At 39.3% G+C, this 21,673-nt stretch overlaps 1 protein-coding gene across 10 annotated transcripts in view; it reads right to left on the bottom strand.

Moving 5' to 3' along the window:
* Positions 1-350: 350 nt before the first annotated feature.
* Robo1 (roundabout guidance receptor 1) overlaps positions 351-21,673 on the bottom strand; it is a 740,168-nt gene continuing 718,845 nt past the window's right edge. For all 10 annotated transcript variants that reach the window (XM_029544262.1, XM_029544266.1, XM_029544260.1 and 7 more), the window contains 4 exons: positions 18,580-18,732; positions 10,656-10,964; positions 3,218-3,414; positions 351-2,078 (listed from right to left, as the gene is read on the bottom strand). In XM_029544262.1, the coding sequence (XP_029400122.1) occupies positions 2,064-2,078; positions 3,218-3,414; positions 10,656-10,964; positions 18,580-18,732 (674 nt within the window). In that variant the 3' untranslated portion in view covers positions 351-2,063. The remainder of the gene's footprint in view (positions 2,079-3,217; positions 3,415-10,655; positions 10,965-18,579; positions 18,733-21,673) is intronic.

Raw genomic sequence — 21,673 nt, 5'->3', positions numbered from 1 at the left:
AGAACATAGGTGGTTCAAACTTGACAAATGAGGTTTATTGTCGTTGCATCCTGATTATTTCCAAAACAGGCTAACTGAAATTCAGATACACATACAGAAGTAAACACAGCACACCTTTCAGAGTCGGTCTCTGATCACACAACTAACTTCAACTCGAGAATCAGCTCCCACTTACTTCACACAATTGCAATGAGAATTTTTGCTTGGCAGTTGAACCTCGATGCTCATTAGGAAAACTGAGAACTCCATTTTCGTAATGTGGTGGTGAAATGTGAAGACAAAACGACTTTGTGATTTAATGGAATAAATCTGATAATCATACAATGAAAAAAAAAATCAACACAAGGAAGGATGATGTATTTGAGAACATTTTTAATAAATAATATGACAAAATTACTTTTCTGATTATTGAATTTTCAGTATGCAAAAGTATGGCTAAAAATAAAGAGGTTTCTTACATGAACATAATGAAAACATTAATCACGTGGATTGTTCCCTTAGAACTGCACATCCTTTCTATGGGACATGGGGCTTCAAATTAGCTAAATGAATACATTTAGTTTTGGGTGAATACCAGCCTTTTGTTTTTGTTTTTGTTTTGTTTTGTTTTTTCTCTTTTTGTGGTTCAATTTTGTTTGGTTTTGTGGGGTCAAGCCTGATACCTATGCATGACTAAAGGTTCATTTTGTTTTCTTCAAATAGCACCAATTATAAAGTCAATGAAATTCTTAAAATGTCAAAAAAAAATCATAGAAATCTACAGTCACAGAGCATCACTGGCAATTCCAAGCTGGAATTCCTCTTATGAGCTTCTAAAGAAATCTTTTAAGATTCAACATTGGCCACGAAAAACTTAGAACAACTTTTTTTTTTTTTTCTTTAAGTCCAGGAAAAATTGGAACCATTTGGTTCACAGCCCACAATAAAGTTGGTACGTGACCTCACCAGCTGTCACCATTCAAATATTGCAAATACAAACACAGAGCATTAACAAAACAGGCTAAAAACACTTCTCAACAGTTTCTTCAATAAGACAAAAAAAAGGTTAATAGTTACAATGGTTTACAAATAAAGTTTAGTGATTGTGCTTTTAAAACCAAAAAAAAAAAAAAAAAAAAAAAAGATTAAAAACAGTGCATTACAAAAACAACAACAACAACAAAAATCAAACAAACCTCCTTAAGTGGCACTTCTGAAAGGTGATTCTGACACTACCAGAAGAAATTTAGGCCAGTTAAGATAGGGATGTCCTTACTCGATTGGTCATGAAAAACATCCATTTGTGTATAATATGCATTTTGTAGTTGCTTTTTGATTGAAAAATAGAACAAGATTTTTGCTAGGTTTACTTCTCACAATGACTAGACAACCAGAGGTCCAACTGGCTCAGCCCTACTTATCCAAAAGTACATTTCCAAGAATATATTTCAATGATTGAAATAAAGACAAAATAAAGTGCCACCAGGAGTTGCAAAGAGTATGTATTTACAATGCTTCTACCCCATTCAATTAAACTGTAGTTTTGTATGTGATAGACTTTTAGTTTATCCCAGCAAAGGGTGGTATGAAAGACTGATTCTAAAATCATGTAAAATGAAGTATGCTTTAATTGGCCTTAGCAGTTGGTCATAGAATTATACTTTGAGAGCCCTTGGCATGAGGTTGAGTCATCACCTTTATATCTTTGATCAATATTTTGCTATCAATAAGCAGTGCAATGCCATATCTCAGGGGAAAATTGCAAAAAGAATTGGTCTGTTCTTTCTTGCTGGCTGATGGCAGAAGCAAGCATTCAAGATACTTCCAGTGTTGGAAGTCAAGTATAACGGCTGCAACAGCATCGCGGCAGGGGGAGGTTCATTAAGGGTTAGGCAATCAATCAGCAACACTAAAAACCCAAGAAACTTTTAAAAAATGTTATCCCAATAGGAGGAATAAAAACGGCAATTTGTCCATTCTGATTGCACTGAACAATTTCATCTGGTATTGTGTGTCATCAGATGGGAGGAGGCCTCTTGAGAGTTGGTTTTTCACATTAGCATCGTAAGCCTCTCTTGTTGTCTTCAGCTTTCAGTTTCCTATAAGAGATGAAGTTGTTGTTCAATTTGAAACCAAATCCAAAGATAATTGTCTTATGTTTACTTATAGTCATTGATTATGAATGTTTTCTTCATTCATTGGTTGACACTGTTGTTCATCACCACTAATTCATTTCTCAACTTCCTTTGGTCTTTATAGCAACTCGAGCATTCTCAAAAAAATACCAAACCCTTCTGGACCAGACCTGGATGTCACAGGTCATAGCATCGAGCACTGGGGAAGGAGAAGTGTTCTAACTTCCCACTTCCCCCAGGTGCCATCTCACCATTTAAATTCTGTATCTCCTTTATAAATATTGGATATAATGGGAAGACTCTTTTAATCACCCCTCCCCAAGTCATTCTAATTAAAGGATCAAAAATTAACTTGAAAAACAAATAGTCTACAGTGTTTGTGGGAGAAAAGTTTTCTTACTCCAAACCACAAAGTCTAAACATGAGATTCCTATGATATTTAATTACATGTGATTTCTTAACATTTTCATCTTACGTTTTGGAGTAAGACTCTCAAACTCATTCTGCATATACTTGAGATTAAATATCTTTGTAAAGAAATAAGTTTGTCTGTGAGCTACTTTTTATTAAAGAGAAAAAATATCAATTTTTAAAGGGAAGTGACTTTTAAATATGACTTCCAACTATATCCTGTACATTATCCCTAGATTACAAGAAGGGAAGAGGCATTTATTTGACTTAGAAAGAGCTCTTCTTTGGGCTAGGCTCCTTTCCAAAACAGTGAAAGTGAAAGAAAAAGTGGAAAGTTAGTCAATTTATGCCTGATGACTGACAATAGAGGCTACACACACATCATAATAGCTTACCTCATTGAAGACTTATAAAATACTATGAATTATAACATGTCAGACCAAGTTATTTCCCAACTTGTTTTTCTAGAACTCATTCACAATTTTAAATGTTAACAATGATGTTTTTGAAGACTTAAAGTTCATATCCCTTTACATGTTTTCAGAGAGAAAACATATATGACATTAGGATGCTGAAAGTTTGTGAAAAAATGGCTGCATGTCTGTATGCTGACAGATGTTCAGAACTTAAAAGGCTGACATCATGGCTACAGACAGACTAATGTTTTAAAACTTTGGGAAAATCATGCATACCTCTAATTCTTCATTATTCTCATCTCCTCTTTCAAATCCCCCAAGTACTTGCATTTCCGCCATATTCCTTCGGCCCATGTTTGCTTGCTCTCTTTGTCGGCTCCCTGATCCTCTTGATGACATAGAGCTTGAGGAACTGGGGTCTCTAGGGTTGTTTGACGTTGGGAAAGTTGGTCTACAGTACGGAAGAATATCCTCTGTGTAAAGAAATACAAGGAAAGCATGTGAACAAGATAGAACACTTTTCATTTTCTATCTAGTCACTCCTGTCTATCTGTAATCCTGGATGGGCAAGCATGAATGACTGAGGCATAAACACCAAAACGACAAGCATGATGAACAATGTAGGACTACTTTTCGGAAATGACAGTATCACCTCTTGCTGTTTTCCACACAGGGGTTAGGAATTTGGGATTGACTACACTCATGAGCTAGTGTCCATCTCAAACTCACATGGGACCAAGGCCATTACAGGAGAAAAGTCAAGTGTAGACTCAATCGACTTCCATTCTCTTATTCACCATGTGATCTTAAGTAATTTAGTTTCTAACCCCCATAAATGTGATAGTAGAACATGGACTTATAGGAGTTCTTACTGTTGACATGAACAAACTAAGAGAGTGAAATAATTATGCAAACAAGATGTTCTTATAAGGAGTTAGGAAGGAGTCAGTTCCCATCGAGATTTAAGTTTAGGTTTGGACTCTCCCTCTTGAGATGCTGACTTCAATGTATTTGCACCATTAAACTCTCATATATTTGAATGATTAGCTCTCTGTTGGTGGAAATATTTGGGAAGGATTAGGGGGTGTGGCCTTGTTAGTGGAGGTATGATATTGGGGATAGGCTTTGACATTTCAAAGCCAAGCCATTCCCAGTTGGTTCTTTTTTATTTTTCCCTTGTACTTATGTGTATTTGATGTAAGTTTTTAGCTACTGTTCCAGCATATGCACGCCTGCCTGCTGCCATGTTCTCTGTCATGATGGTCCTGAACTCACCCTCTGAAATGTGAGCTAAATGTGAGTAAACTCTTTCTCCTATTGGTTACCTTGGTCATGTTATCTATTTATAGCAATAGGAAATAAGGAAGACAGCATACTAGCAAATTATTTCTTGAATTTCTATCTTCTTACAACTTTAAGTTTACTATTGCTGAATCATCTGACTGCTTGTTTACTTTTCTTCCATAGTCTGTCTACATTCTGAACATAAATTCATAAAAAATAAACTCTTCTATGTGTTCTCTGTAAATGTAAATACCACTTTTATCTTCTCAGATAAAGAGAGGAGATGAGCCATACCCACACTTCACTAATGCATGGCTTAGGCTGAATCAGAGCCTTTTTATCTAACTACCCCTAGGCCTAGGCCTGGAAGCTTCTCACCTCTGCACAATCTAATCTTCAATCTGCAAGCAAGGACCTTGAAGTCTTCAGCTTCCAATGTTGTCTGTTGACCTTGCCCTAGAATGTTTCAGACTCTAAGACTTATTACTGAGAAAGCTCATCCTTTCTAGCTCTTTCTTAACTCTGGCTGGCTGGTTCAACTCAGCTGATCTCACTTAAATTCCTCTCTAAGATGACTGATTCAAACTGGCTTCCTTCGGCTTTCTGATTTCTCTGAATTCCAAGAACCAAACTGCTTCAAATTCAACTACTTTGCTCTGAACTGAGCTCAACCATACTCACCTGGACTGCACCCGATTTATCTCTGAACTGACCAGCTCTGTCTCCCTCACTACTCTTTAAGTAGCCTCTCTTCTCTGTCTGTTTTCATGAGGGACAGGCATATCCTATCTCTGACATATTCAGTCAAATCTTTCTCTGATTCTCCACTTTGTCTGCCCTTCAATTAGATGTCATATTTTTGGGTTTAAAGGTGTGTCATAAAGGCATGCCTATATTCCAGCCAGAGAGATTAAAGGTGTGTAGCATGTCTGCATTCCAGCCAGATCATATTTTTGGTTATGATCCTTTGCCAGAGCAGCCATGTTACTGGGTTAATCTCCCCAGCAGAAGATAAGGTAAGGATTGAGATTCTCTTCTAGCTCTCTGGTATCAGTTATAAATGACTGCTCCCCCATACTTTCAAGCAAAGTCTCCTCCTGTGAGCCATGAGCCACTCACTCAGGAAGCCACTCACAGTCCTCAATGGTCCTTGCTCTTCATTCCTCTCCTCACTGCCTCAGCTCACAGTTCCACTCTGGGTAGGTTGCTCTCCCTGTGCAGTCTCTTTTCACTTGTATCTTCTTCATTCAGCCTGTTTCTTGCTGTTGGTGTACATTTTTGTCAACTACAATATGTTTAAATGTCTCTGGTTGAGAACTTTGCCCTAAGTCTATGGTCCTCCTCAGGAATCAGTCTGCTCCTCTGCCCTTGCTCAACAACCAACCTTCCTAAAAGGTAAACTGGGCTGGACTGTGGTGGCAAACGCCTTTAATTCCAGCAATCAGAAAAGCAGTGGCAGGCAGATTTTTGTGCACTCAAGAGCAGCCTGGTCTATAGCCAAAGCTATAGCCAGAGAACATCAGTGTTGAAAAACCAAAACCAAAACCAAAACCAAAACCAAAACCAAAACAAACAAAAGACCAAAAGGGAAATGGGCTCAAAATTGGGAGTTCTAGGTCTCATTCACTCTGTTTCTTGATCACAATATTACTATTCTCTCAGCTCTCAGCAACCCTTCCTTCCTTAACTGTCTTCTCAGGATATGTCTTATGTGTAAGTGTGAAGAAGTCATGTCAGTGCCCTAACATTTTCTCCTTTCTTTCCAAAGCTGCACACACACACACACACACACACACACACACACACACCACATGCACAGATATTTGTATTTTTTTCTTTCCAACTTCTCGGGGGGGGGGGAATTTCATCCACTCTTTTTGACATAACATTATGAGAATATAACTTTGTCTATTTTATGTGTTGTTATATTTCCAGACTGTCATGTAATAGGTCATCAATAAATAGTCTTGGGCAAACAGAGAAGTGATTTTTAACTCTGATTTCCATGAACTATGTCCTGAGTCTATTGCTCCGACAACCAGCTCAGTTATACTTCTCTATACTCAAGAGGCCGAACACTGATTACAAGCTATCTCTCCTCTGAGGTTGGTTGTTCACACTCAAAGGATTACAGTGATGACTCTGCGGAGGTAAACGACCCTTTATGTACCTCTAGTCCTTCATCTCTGCATATTTGTGTGTGTGTGTGTGTGTGTGTGTGTGTGGAAGATGCTGAGACAGGGTTTCTCTGTGTAGCTCTGCCTGTCCTGGAACTCACTTTGTAGTACCAACTGACCTTGAACTCACAGGGATCCAATTGCCTCTGCCTCTACCTCTGCCTCCTGAGTGCTGGGATTTAAGGTGTGTACCAACAATGTTTGGCTGCCTTAAACATTCAACTTTTGGGTCTTTCTTGCCATTGTAACTGTCCTTATTCTGAACACCCAGGGGTCACAGCATAGTGGAAATAATGCTAAATGTAAGAATATTTGTATTTGGCCAGTCTTCAAAGGATGCTTAGAGGCATAGGCTAGGCTATGTTGAAGACTTAGCAGTAAGTGATAGTGTCCTTAGGGAAAACATGGCTACATAAAATCTTAAGATATCTATGAATTACAGTATGCAAATTTTCTTCAACCTTTCTTCTCTGTATATGTGAGCACATGCTTATAGACAGCTGAAGACTTAGGACTGTAAATATAGTACAATGAGTATTTGATATGTGTAGAAATAAATCAAACGGAGGTAAATGTCAGCACAAAGGATCAGACCTTCATGTCTAGAAAAGCACTTTCCTTAATTAAAAATATCCATTCATTACATATGTAAATCAGGGTGCCTCTGTCATTAAATAAATAATGCAAATTGAATCAAGAAGGTGAAAATTACAGCAATGCTTAGCCATAATTTAATGATGGACACACTTGGGGTTACAGTTCAAATCAAAATCTGGAAAAATCAAAGCGTAATAGCAACTGGATCTGCTAAATGCATTTCACGGAATAGGTTTCCTTGTTTCTAGCTTAATGGTTTCCAACTTAGTCTTATACACAGAAATAATTTTATGATATAACAGCTACTTATTACATTTCTGAACATTGCTTTAAACTCTTCTTCCTCTTTGCCCTAATTCTGTCACACCCAGATCTTTCTAGCCCTGTCATTTTCTCCTAAAGCATCTCTCATAATTTCAAATTTGCTCACCATCACAAAAGCAGTCATAGCCAGGCGGTGGTGGCGCACTCCTTTAATCCCAGCACTTGGGAGGCAGAGGCAGGCAGATTTCTGAGTTCAAGGCCAGCCTGGTCTACAAAGTGAGTTCCAGGACAGCCAGGGCTACACAGAGAAACCCTGTCTTGAAAAAAACTGAAAACAACAACAACAACAACAACAACAACAACAACAACAAAAGCAGTCATACTTTCTGACCAGTCATGAAGTCTGTTACTGACAACACTATATTTAGTATATAAATCACTACTCAGAACACAGGGCTGGGAGTCAAAAGTTTAGGGCCAGAGCAGCTCTGCGTTAATGACCAGAGATAAACTGTCCAAAGTTGATATTACCAAGGACTCTGTGCCACACCGTGGCAATGTCTGTGTGAAATGCACCTTTGACATCTGAGTCTGTGTTTGTGGAGTCCCACTTTGGTCCGGGAACAAAGGGGACCATCCTTCTTGTTGCAAGGAAGTTACTGAGCACACAGAGCAACTGACATTACAAATCTTGCCCAAGTAGGTTTCTCATGTTAATTCCTTCATCACATCCTGCTGTCTCCTCCATTAATTGTTTGTTTTGTTCAGTTTTTTTTATTTCAAGACAGGGTTTCTCTGTGTAGCACTGGCTATATTGGAACTAACTCTGTAGACCAGGCTGACCTCAGACTCAAGATTCCCCTGCCTCTCCCCTAACTCCTGAATCCCCTCACCCAGTGCTAGGATTAAAGGCATCACCAGGACCACCAGTCTCTTTCTTTACTACCTCTACTACCTCCTCCTCCTCCTCCTCCTCCTCCTTTTCCTTCTTTTTTTAAATCTTTATTTTTTTAAAATCTCTTGCTTGGCTTTGTTGCTATAGTATATAATGATGTCAATTCTTATTCTAAAACATTTCTACCAATTTGGCTCTCTTGACCAACCCCATGCCAGCCTTCTCATCCAAACCTTCTGAGAAGAATTCCCACTCATCAACCCCAGCTTGGATGTGAAATGTCTCCTGGGCTCCTGTTTGAAAGGAGGAGTTTTCCCACTCATGGTGGTATTTGGGGAAGCCGTGGAGCCCGTAAGAGGGGGTCTGAGTAGGAGCATGACGTCAGTGATGCGGTGGTGGGTATCTTTGCCTATTCTGTGTGCTCCTGGCTCCTGCTCTGCTCTAATGCCAGAGCACACTTTTCCCGCCAGACCCTTTCTGCCTTGCACTCCCCTGAAAATGATAACCAAAATAAACCTCCCCATCAGTTGTTTTTATAATATATTGTGGTCACAGAAACACAGAAGTGACTAATACATATCCCTTTCAAAATGCCCACTCCCTCTTCAGTCTTCCAGCATCTGGCCTCTAGTCTGACTACTGCAGTCAACAGTTCTTGCAAATAGGAATTATGGGTGACACATTTTAAAAATTACCTTTTCTCATGAAATTGCTTCAAACTTTCACTTCATGACATGTTATATTTCTTTAATTTCTATTTTTTTTGGGTGGTGGGAGCTGGTCATAGGCTGTGCACACATGTAATCATGTCTAGCACCTTTCCCCCCTTTTGCTACTTTCTCATGTGTGTATGTACATGGTATGCATACACGCTTACATATGTCTGAGTGCATTATGTGTGTGTCTGTGTGTGTGCATTCACATTGATGCCCTGGATGGGTTTCTGGAATCATCCTCCCTTACTCTTCTGTCTTATATATTCAGACAGGATCTCCCAGTCAAACCCAGAGCTCACTGATGGCTACTCTTGATAGCCAGCTTGCTCTGAAGATTTCCTGCCTCTGCCTTCCACAGCAGGATTATGGGTGGACAGCCACGTGTACCCAGCATTTACCATGGGTTCTGGAGATTGGAACTGAGGTCCTCATACTTTGAAAATAAGTGCTTTAATTGTTGTTTCATTTCCTTGGCCCTCTTATATTTCTTACCTCCATTCTTTCTAGGTGTGTGTGTGTGTGTGTGTGTGTGTGTGTGTGACCTGAACTCAAGGTCTCTGCTGGTAAATACTCTTATCATCCATCAACCCAAGGACACGATTTCTTTGAAAAATATATTTTCAGAATGTTATACACAAGTAGGATATATTTATATCACCAACCCAACTCCTCTCATGCCCAGTTCCCTAATTTATGAGTTCTTTTTAAAAATTATTGTTACACACACACACATATATACACTCTACTGAGTCCGTTTACTGTTGCTTATATGTACATGGGTTCAGGGCCAATCTCTTGGGATTGGACAACTTATGTGGACACTCAGCCTGGGAGGCAACTGGTTCTCCCTCTGTCGCCTCTGGCTACACGCAACTCTTTATTTAGGGGTAGGACCTTATGGAATTTAGGCTCTCCGTGCTGGCATGTCAACTGCTGGTGTCTTTATGGTGGTCCTTTTCCTGCATGATGCTAAAAGGTCATAGGCACATGTTTCTCCTTTATGTCAGTAGGTATCCTGATCATTTGGATCTTACCGTCACCGCCCCCTCCTCCACGCTTCTTTGGTGTTTCCTCAGCTTTAGGTGTGTAGGGCTTTCATTACAGACCTATCAACTGGGGTAGTTCTACCCAGCTGTAATGCTTACAAATCACAACAACTGGCCTAGCAAGATACTCCCAATGGTTCAAGTGCAGGACTTTTATCCTTTGGTATAGCCAATAGCTGTTTAATTGGACTTAAAGACCAACTGGCAGGAGGGAATTCATACCATAAACCTAGTCAACCTGTACTGGCGAGGTCACAGACTCTAGAAGAGACCGAGGTCACAGACTCTAGAAGAGACCTTACTACTGCCCTTCTATGGAGCGAATGTAATTTCTAACTGTATTCGAATACTTATCCTTTTATTCACAGGTAAGTTTAGCTCTCATCTCTCATCAAAGATGTTTAGTATTCCTAGAGCTGGAGACTATTATAGACGGACAACTGGTTAAAATGCAGAGAATGGGACACTATTTTTCACATCGTATCTGTCCCAATGGCTAGGTCTTTAGGGTGACATCTTGATATCTATGAATTCAGTTTGTGTGACATCACTTCAGAGAAGCATGTGTGATGTCACCCATTGGCATGAATTGCATTATATAAGCAGGGCACATTCCCATCCCACAGTTAGAAAGGCCTCCATCACATTTCTTTTCACATGGCTTCAGAAAGCCTACCCATGTATCATGAGAGCTTATGGAATTCTGGGTTCGCCTGCTGTTTGGAAAAGCAATACCTTGGCCGAGGTGCGTCTTTGCTGGTGGAAGGTCTCGCTTGATTCCTTTTGTTCCTCGGCCTTTCCCATCATTTGGCTGTTCCTGTGCTTCTCTGGGGTCACTTGGATTTGTTCGCAGGTCAGTGCCTTGTCTTCCGTCCAGAGCTTCTCTCCCCTTGTAACTTCCCCCTTTTCTGTCGGATGATCTGTCTGGTCTTGCTTCTATAGAAGCAAGTTTTGGCACCATGACAGGCCGTACCTCCAGCTGTGCCTTGGACTGGACAGTGGGCGATTTTATAGCAGGTGGTGGCACTGGAGGGGGTGGAAGATCTAAAAAGAATAATTTAAATGCTGTGAGGTCTGACATGTGTAGATTCATCAAAACTAGGTTTATCATTGTAGTCACTTTCAATTTTGAAATGTCACTTGATCTACAGCAATTTTAACAAAAATGAAGACTGATGATTTTAATACTTTTATCATCGTCCAGCATGGAAAAATTGAATCATATGATCAGGACTCGGAGACAATCTACTGTGGAGCTTGCTGCTACTGGGCATGCGCACTATAATTCCCCCACCTCCCACCTGCTCCAACCTGGCAGAGCTTCCGATTTGATTTCAGCATGCTCTTATAGGTCTTAGATGAAAATTCTCTTACATCTTTAGGCAACCTCTTCAAATTGATTAAGGCTGGCACTTAAATTTTAATTGCCATCTCTAATCTGGCCCAAATCCCTTCTTAATGTGTAGGTAAAAAGCGCCACATAGATTTTTAACTCATTTTCTGATATCAAAGCTGTCTGCCAGCAGACCAAAGAAAGAGTGACGCCTTTAGATTCTTAATCTCTACTCTACTGTTCTTCACATTGTTTTATCACAGGCATCTACGTTTCAGATCAGGCTCTCTTCACCCTCGACTCAGACATTTTAAACTGGATAATAACTGGTAGAAATGTAGGTTAATTGCTCGTTTTATATGTACACCTATAACTAGTAGCTATATTTGAAGCAATAGCTTTTATATAACATACTGACTTAAATTTTTTACATCACAAATGTATCTCAAATTGAAAGTACGCATATAATTTAGTATCTAGGAAATGTATTCTTCTGAAGCAGTATTAGAATTAATAAAAATGACTCCTAGATACAGTCCATGAATAAACAGAAACATGTTTTCATAGTATTTGGTAAGTTAACGTAACATGAAGAAGTTTCCAGGGACAGACTGACCTGACTGTGCTGGGAAAGATGGGTTATAGAAAAAGAGACTTCATTCACACACACACACACACACACACACACACGCGCGCGCGCGCGCTAGCAGATGAAATATAACAGTGGGGGGTTTAAAGGAGGGCAGAGAATACATTTGAGAGATAAAGGAAGTAAATGAGTGTTACTTAATGATCAATGGACTATTAGTACCAGGGCGGGGAAGCCGGCAGGAGCTAGGCCTTGGGCTGTAGTTTACTATGTAGGGACTGAAGCATCCCCTCAAGTGTGGAGTGCAGGAGTGAGCAAGAGGTCTTTGTAAAGATGTGTGAGTTCAATTTTAGGAAAATAAAGAGGAAGGGCTCTCAGAGCATACAGGCAGAAATACAAAATAGCTCGTTTTGGACTCAGTGATCATTTCAAGAGTAGTCAAAACCAGACAAACAGTCAATATCAGTATGGACTCAGGCATGTGGGTAGGTAGGAACAATCTTTTCATATTTTACAGGAAACAAAATATATAAAAAAACGATTCATCAAATAATATTTAAAAATATTTAGTATAATTTTAGCCTTGGGATTTGAAATAAAAAGTATTCATGGTAAAAAAAAAATGGTAAAAATATCAAAATCATACATGAACTGAGACATGACAGTATGCCGCCTCCATTTCAGTCTCCAGTATTGATTAGGGAGAGTGACGAGTTTTGAGAGTTTCCTATAGCTCACTCCCCAAATTATATTTATACAACAAAACTGCGATGCTTAGTCACATGATTCAAGGGGGCACCACCCACAGCCAGGCATTATCAACAACAGTCACGTGGAGCTGTATATAATCTCCACCCATCTGTAGGTGGTAGCCTGATAAGAGACATCATATACAAATAAATAGCCTTGCATTTTTATTATGTTTCTTTCCCCAGTCATGTAATTGTATGTATCTCCAAGTGAATACATAATTCCTTTTTTTTTTTTTTTTTTTTTTTTTTGTATAATGTTTTCTTTAGTAAGCACATCACTAGTTAGGCATTCCCCACAGAGGAATACATAGGTTGTTTATAAATGTTTTGCTGACATGGACAGTGTCCACTAATTATCACTTTTATGTCCCTGCATGAGACATTCTTGAATATTGGAACTATACTTTGAAGGGGATGGAGATCGGTCACAGTCAGAATGTGTGCTCAGCAGGCACAGTGCCCTGGGTTTAATCCCCACCACCAAATAAACCGGGCATGGAGGCAGATGCCTGTGATCTCCGGATTCAGGATGCACATGCGGGACAGTCAGACACTCAAGGTCCTCTTCAGCAACACGGCAAGGTCCAAGCTAGCTGGGGCTACATGAGACCATCTCTCAAAATACCACCACCAAAATGTTCCTCCCAGATCTTACTATGATACTAAATGGATGTGCTGAACAACATTAGCTTAACATAGCATCTGCCATTCTTTTATATATTAATGTATGCAGTTTATGTACATATTTATAAAAGCAACTACCTCCCTCTCCTCATTTTAACAACAACAAACAACAACAGGTCATTCTAAACTGAATTTTCTTTTACACTGCAGGTGAAGCCAAGAGACCAGAATATGTTGTGTGTCACTGTAAAAGAAGAAAGTTCGAAGCATCATTTTATATCTTGCTGTTTTCTTCAGGGAACCCCTCATTTTAAAAAAGTGTATTATTGTATGTCATGGCTTACTGTGCTATAGTATATTATTAATAGTCTCAACACATCTGTGGCCAAAGACTAGACAACAGAAGTGTTTTCTTCTAATTCTTGGATCCCTAGTACCTTATTCTGACACATATCTGGCCAGTCACCATGGCACGAATTTTCCCCTTTGTTGATGGAGTTTTTGCAATACAGTTTGTGTTTTCATTTTTTTTTTTTTCCTTTGAGATAGGTTCTCAGTACGTAGGCTAGGCTGGCCTTGAACTCACAGAGAACCATTTGCCTCTGCCACCTAAATGCTGAGATTATAGGCTGCCACCCACACCCAGCACCAAGGCAATACTTAGGATTCAAGTCCTCCCTCTCCTGCTACTTGCTGAGAAAGAACGATTGTAGATCTATCTCAGTAGGAGAATATCTGTGTGGCACATCACATACACACACTGAGACTGAAGAAGGCAAGAAAGAGTTAAGAAATAGACTGTAATCAGTGGTGTAAACCATGAGGTGCAAGGTAGGGTGGCTGGAAGCAGGCACTGAGAGTAAGAGGAGAAGCTAATCCAAAGCTTACCTGCAGGCAAAGGGCAAGGGGATCTGTGCACCCCTTCTAGTCTGTCCTTTACAAATGCAAATGCAAGATCATGAGGCAAGGGACTGTTGCTTTTATTAAATAACAAAATATCTGGCCTCTTCAGGGTACTGAAGACTATCATAAGATCAAGACGAGGAGTCCTGGAAAAAGTTCAGCAGGAAATCTACTGGATATTCTAGAGAGATATTGTCTGTAACTCCAGTTAAAAAGAGAACCCAATGATTGTGTTAAGAATGTACCTAAGTGACAGAAACTGCTAGCAGGTTTTCTATGTCCTAGATGCAGATTGTTAAATAAATTCTTCTTCCTCAGGTATTATGAAATAATTATGAAGCCAAAGTAGGTTACTTTTTCCATGAACTTTTCTTTCTTTCCCTTACTGCTGAGTAGCTCCTTTTCCCAATTTATGCATTAGTTTAAATACAATTGAAAAATGAAGAAATTATGGACTTAGTTTTTAAAAATATTACATAATCTTTTAAAAAAGAATATTTTTGGAGATGTTTGGCTGCATGTCTGTACGAGCATCGTGTGCATACCTGGTGCCCTTAGAGGCCAATAAAGCTATCCCATCACCTGGATATGGAATTACAAATCATTTCAAGTTACCATGTAGGTGATAAGCCCTGAATCCTCGTCCCCTACAAGAAGAGCTAGTACCCTTAACCTCTCGGCCATCTTTCTGTCTCTCTTTGTGTAATCCTGTTAACATTTTCTTCCTTTCCAAGAATCCCCAGCTAACAAACTATCTCTCACGTAATGAAATACAGAGGAACACCTATGTAGGGAAATCTACCAGCACAGCATTAACTTGCTAGACAGATCCAACACTCTATTTAAGTAACTGCTTAAAGTCCCAAGACCTTGTAATTAAAGCTAAATCAAGTCAAGATAACATCATTCTAAAGAGGATGGTGAATTTATAATTTATGAAAAGGAGGACTAGAGAAATATTATAGATTTGGTTTTTAAATGAAGTATGTAAATGTATTGGGAGGGTTGTAAGGGGGAGGAGGTGAAGAGAGTCTAGTAGAAGGTCCTAGAAATGTACTTTAACTCCATAGACTTTGGCTAATAAATATTCATATATTTTAATCCTATCTTCCATCTGGGTTAAGCTTGAAAATGGTAAACACGAGATAAATAAATAATCAACGTTGTGAGTAGGAGCGGAGGGTGTGGTACTCTACTTTGCAGGCGAGAGTTGTCTGGGTGTTCATGAAGCCTTGTATTTACCTACAGGGCAAGGCATGGCCATGATGTTGGAGGGGCTGGGAGCTGGGTGGGGGGGAGCTCTTGGGCTGAGCAGCATGTACCTGCCAATCACCACATTCAGAGCCAGGACACGCGCCCACTATCCAAGAATGTGACTGTCTTGGGAATCTTTTGAGAAGCAATAGAATTAAAATGAGCTCACTAGATGGGGTCCAATCTGGGAACACTAATGCTCGAATGATTACAGGCTGAGGGGAGACTGTGAGAAGACCCAGGAGGAAGGCCTCCAACTGACCACCCCTGCCCACTCTTTCCCCTGCAGAGCTCTGAGGGCTGCCGTGTGTTGCTTTATTTGGCAACTCTGTGGTACTGTTTCATGACAGATCAAATAAGAGAGAAGACTAGCTGAGAGGAATCCTCAAAACTTACACTTTATTGACTCAGAATGAGGTCTTGTTTATTCTTTTGGATGCTTTAGAAAGTAACTTATTGGGAAAATCAAACTTTGGATGCTATTTATAAAGCAAAGATGCTATACATTCAAGAATGTTATCCACTCAGACCTGATACTCAAGAAACAAACTTATCCAACACACTGTGCTTTAAAATGGACACAAACAAAAAACCTACAAACTACTCCATGCTTTACCAATACGTTTAATTCTGATTTTTAATAAAAGACATCTCAACCTCTTTCTTCTACTTGTTAACCTTATGCAACATACTATTAAAAAAACCCCTGTATCTGCTGCTGAGATACTTTATAATATGATCTGTAGATATATTCTCCTTTTAAAAAACATTTATTTTTACTTTATGTGCATTAGTGTTCTTCCTGCATGTATATCTGTATGAGGGTTTCAGATCCCCTGGAAGTAGAGGTACAGACATTTGGGAGCTGCCATTTGGGAGCTGGGAATTGAACCCAGGACCTCTGGCAGAGCAGCCAGTGCTCTTAACCATTGAGCCATCTCTCCAGCCCCTCAGATTTATTATCTAAATGCAGTATAATAATTTGATGAAATTGCTTTCTGAGAAAAGCACTTTTGTCTCTATTTCAGAGCTGCTATCAAGAGTATACACATATTAGGTTTGGGCACAGGTCGTGAGAGTGGGAACACAAAGCCCTGGGTTTGAGCACAAGAATTATAAAGTATGAGTGTAAGTGATAGTCTGTATTTCCTTTGATTAGTGCATGAAGAAAGATCTGAATTTTGTAGTTTTAAATAATTAATATCCATCTTAGTAGGTATAAATAATATACAGATTTTTCAAGGAAATATCCAGAAATGAGTTGATGAAACAGTCTAGTAATAATTTAAGTATAGAGAGTTTGCTCTGTTGAAAGGAAGATAAAGCTATAATTTAAAACCAGCTTTATTTATTTCATTACAGAAAACCATTATTATCCTTTGCATTGGGGTAAGCACTGATCGTTTGCATAACTACTTTTGTGAAATAAGCTATTCGAAATCCAAGAAATATTTCTCATTAACTTTTTCGTTTTAAATGTGTCTTAATGTCATTCTTTGGTAGTCCTGAAATTAAATAAAAAATAACTCGAGTGCCTTCTTCTTCAATTTAGTTCTTTTTATTTGAGGGTTAGTTGGTATTCATATTTAGTTTTTAAATATGTCAAAGCAAGTTCTGTAGGGTTCAGGACACAAATACAGCTCATAATTCTTAAGGACGCATGACCTTTTGCTTGTTAACCTAGCAAGCCCTCACTATTTAAAGCATTTTTGAAGGCATGGCCAGACTCCTCTCCAAATACATATAAATAAGAGGTTGAAAAAGCTACACAAAGTTTTAGGCCAGATTTTCCCATACAAGTTCAATTTAGATGTGTTTACATTCAGGTTTGACGTTTGAGCAGCCTTCCAGTGAAGACTCCTGTCTTCTAGATAATAAACATTGATAAAACAGCAATAAAACTTGTAAAATGCCATTACAGGGGTCCCATAAATGTAAGATTGCCTGTATAGTTTGAGGATTTACACCTAGCGTTTGTCCTGTCACAGAGGCATACATACTCAGAGCCACTGTAATAACCCTTCAAAATCAGATAATATTCTGACAGCTCAGTTTCACTGACAAAAGACTCCTGGGCACAAGCCAGGAAGCCCAGGTGTGCTGTGTCATGCCAGTATTTAATGTAGGCTAATATCAGAGAGATGCTCGTGAGAGAAAAAGACTCAGAATAAAGTTCAGATAACAGTGTGGACAACCGCTCCTTGCAAAATTACCTGTGCTCACCAACCATGCTGTGAGCTTGTATTAAATTTTCCTGTCAAGTGGCAAGACTCACAGGGAAAAGTACCTCTGAAACCCCCTCTCCGTAACCTTGGATAAGGATCTATAATTTTAAGCTTTCAGATGATAATAGTAAATGATAGCCTTTATGAAAAACTGCTGCCTTGGTAGGGAAAGTCCTAATCGTATTGTAGCTGCAGACACCCGGATGTAGAGAAACTGCCTGTGACACCGTTCTTCCCCCACCCCTTTAGCGAACCCAGAAAACTTGACAAGATGGGTGAGTCTGAGGGAATTTATCTTACATGAATTTCCAATAAAGCCCAAAGGGTTGTTTTATAAAATGAGAAGGTGGTGGCGCTTTAATAAACGCCAGGCCACCTGAGGCACTTTCATTAAAGGCCTTCTCTAGACAACATCACAGTGTTTGTCTTATCTCCCTCTGCTTCCCTTGAGAATACAAGTGTTCCCTTTTCACAAGGGTCCATATTGCACTTGAAGGCACCAAGAAGGGGGTTTGAGGTGCCTTTCGGAGCACAGATTACTTGTAAAAACCACCGTGGTTTCGAAAACAAACAAACAACCCCGGCACCTTTATTGTCCTTTGTTTCAGAGCAGAATTATTTTTAAAAGACGGAATGAAGGAAATAGAGATATCCTAGAAGTTTGATCAGTGCAGCTGACAAAGGTTAATCCAACGCTACCACATCAATTAGAGTCACAGCCAATGTGTGACGCTACGACATAGACTTCAAAAAAAAAATGCTGATTTCATTTCTTAAATAGCCAGCTGTTTAGAAGACTGTAGAGGCTAAAGACGGTTGCCAAGATGTGGAAGAATTCCACTCCTGTAAGTAATATAAGGCTACTCTTCGAGAATGTTAATGGGATTTCTAACATCAGTGAACACATTTCACTAGCCACAGAGACATCGGGGAAACAGGCGAGCCTCAGAGAGGTTTCCGTCGGGTTCAGCGGACTTACCATCTGCGTAGGCTTCCCTGCGCAGATGTCCTGGCTGGTGTTTCTGCTTCTTGGCGGGTCTGGCTTTCTGGATGACAGCAGCACTCATGTTGCTGTCTGTGGACACAGGACTCGTGGGCCTCGGGCACTGAGAGGCATGGAAGTGGCGGCGGCCTGAGGAGGAAAGCCAGAGGCCGACTGGTCAGTGAATTTTAATGTCACAGGACCAGCCAGAGCAAAACGCTCAAGCTAGGAACAATTTCGAATTTCAAAACCTACTGAACACCCACCAAATAACGAGCTCCCCTCTCCTTCTATTTATGCTAACTGAAGAAAAAATACCCTGAAAGCATCCATAGTCTTTTTCTTTTTGAAAAAACCGCAGAACTTTCATTTGGCTGAAATTCATGATTCTCTTTATTTAAGGAGAACAGTGCAATTATGTTTTCCATCTATCGTCACTAGAAATGTTCTTAAAATAAGACTGTTATTAGTTTTTTTGTGTGTGTCATACACTCGGCGCTTGTTGCCTTCTGACGAGGAAGACCCAGACTTCCTTAACAAATTCATGTTGTAAAAATAAAAATGACCTGGATTAGCCACACCCTTACTTCAGTTAAGTCTGTTTATGGTATTCTTTGAAGGTAGAACCCTAACAACATAATAGCGTTCCTGGGTACTCTCTTTGGAAGGTTTCTGAAATTGATCCAGCTCACATACATAATCTCACCTAACTATGCTTTTATCTATGTCTTTTCTGCCTCGAGATATTTGTAAATCCTCAATATTCACTGGCCCCATGACTCCAGGATGTTAAAGAGGGCTAGTTTTTGAAGAGACCACATTGCCCAGTGATAGTAAAAATTTAATTTACTAAGCAGACACGGCACATTTCAGTGTTGTTGAATTCCCTGGCACTTATGGAGGTGATAAATTCTAATATCAAGGTACAACTTGTTTCACAGCAAATGGGACCGGAAGGCCTTCAGTGCTGCGCCAACCTTTAGTATTTTGGTTTCTGGAAATTCCATCCCCCAATCCACTGTTTTCCATTGAACCACAAGCAACTTAGACAGACTTGGGAATCAGACTTGTCCTCCGGCTATACACAGGAAGAAGCCACATACACTGAAATTGACACATTTAAAACTGCTAACTGAGGCACATTAAATAATGGACATGAATGCAGCCAAGTGAGAAGCACAGGATTGGGTTATCCATTCATATTAACTCCGAGTTACATGATAAGCACCGCCATTTCTTGAAAAGAGCACTGTAATAGGCAGAGAGGCCAGCGCATGTTTAGTTCATTATAATTATGAGTCAAATGAAACCAGAAGTGCCAGGAAATTACAATAAAATATTAAGCCCAGCTCTCTTTAGCTATGATGGGGACTATTACAATTAAAGTTACATGTCCATGGAAACAGAGAATTAGGGCCGAGATGGAAACCATCGTTCATTCTATTGTATAAGGCCATCTACTACTCATAGACCCCGAGGCACAGGGTCGGTTACAGATGAATTTTCAACGTTATTCCTATGTTTCGTTGACTTAATGAGCTGAAACGTGCCATTAATGCAGTCTGAAAATAGTGGTTTGAGCTGCGTAATTTCATGTACTTTTTTTTTTATATAGAGGATTACAAACTAAGGTAAAGCATATATATATATATGTTTATATATATATATATATACACATACATATATATAATTTATTTACTAATCAAGACAGTTAGGTTTGCATGTATTACTACATTTAGCTGCTACTGATTGAATTTTATAAAACATAGGCCCAAAGTAAGTACATATTTTGTGCTAATGTGTTGATAAATATTAGATATCTTTTTCCACACAATGAATAATGTAGAGAAATGGCCTTGTGTTGTAACTGAACTATCTGACTCAATTCTACATTGATAAATTATAATGAGCAGGAAAGTATCTTATGTAAGCAAGGGAAGCTACCAATATGACATTTCCTAAACTATGAAAATTAAAAGAGGCAGCAGTTTTTGACTTGTGGTGATCTGTTCGTTTCCTGGAACATGTTTCTTCTCTTGACCATATTGTTTTCCTTAACTATTGGTGTTTTCTTGGCTATGAGAAATATAGACAGACACAAATACACATACACACACACACACACGCATGAGTGTGCACACATAATATATACACACATATACATATTCATTCCACGAAAAGACCATATAATGTTTGTTGAAAATTCAATTATTTTCTTTCTTATGCTATTTCCACTCTATGTAAGAATAGGGAGGAAGAATTAAGTAAAATGGATTCAAAAATAAGTACATTCATTATACTAGACTCCAGCAATGAAAGGGGGAATGAGGAAAAGTAATATGCATTTATATTAACTCACTCTTTCAACTCTTAGATTAAAGCTATGAAACATTTATGCTTGGAGATGTATGCATATTTTGAAGTTCTTTTCAGTCAAGCTGATATGAAGCAGAGAGAGGCATTCAGTTTCAGTGTTCCTCCACAAACTTTCATGTTGCTTCCCTGGTGTGTAGTTCTGCTCTGGCAACCATGGAACCTTTATAACCTAGGGTCTGGCTGGCAGACGAGGGTCCTGAGATCCAGGCCTTTGGAGGGAGGTTAAACCCTTGCTGGTCCTAGTGGGATGCTCAGCCTCCTCTGTCCTACAATGTGAGCAGCCAGAGACACAAGCACCTACCAGGAACTGAGCTTGTGTGTCCGGCCTTCCTCCCTGGGACAGAACACAACCTTTCTCTCAGATGGGGTTTCTATCAGGGATTGTGATCCCAGTTACTAATAGGAGGTTTAGGAGCCATTGCCCAATGGTAAGAGTGTTGTTGTAACTGGTTATTCTCTCATTTACCTTACAGAAATGCTAATCAAATAGAACTATCAAAGTGAAGTTCATTTTAGCGACTTTCTGCATTAAAACCATTTAAAGTATGTACATAGTAGCACAAAGTTCATGTTGCTGAATATAATGAAACCTTAAAGAAATAACATCTGTGCATATATGTAGACATATGTGTAAACACATATGTAAATATATGTACACATTTGCTATGATTATCATCAATAACATTACGGTTAGCTTCTCATCAGTCACCTTTTA

This window comes from Mus pahari, chromosome 12, assembly GCF_900095145.1.
Source record: "Mus pahari chromosome 12, PAHARI_EIJ_v1.1, whole genome shotgun sequence".
NCBI lineage: Eukaryota > Metazoa > Chordata > Mammalia > Rodentia > Muridae > Mus > Mus pahari.
The sequence above is the reverse complement of the archived record's forward strand: the minus strand, read 5'-3'. Positions and strand labels throughout refer to the sequence as shown.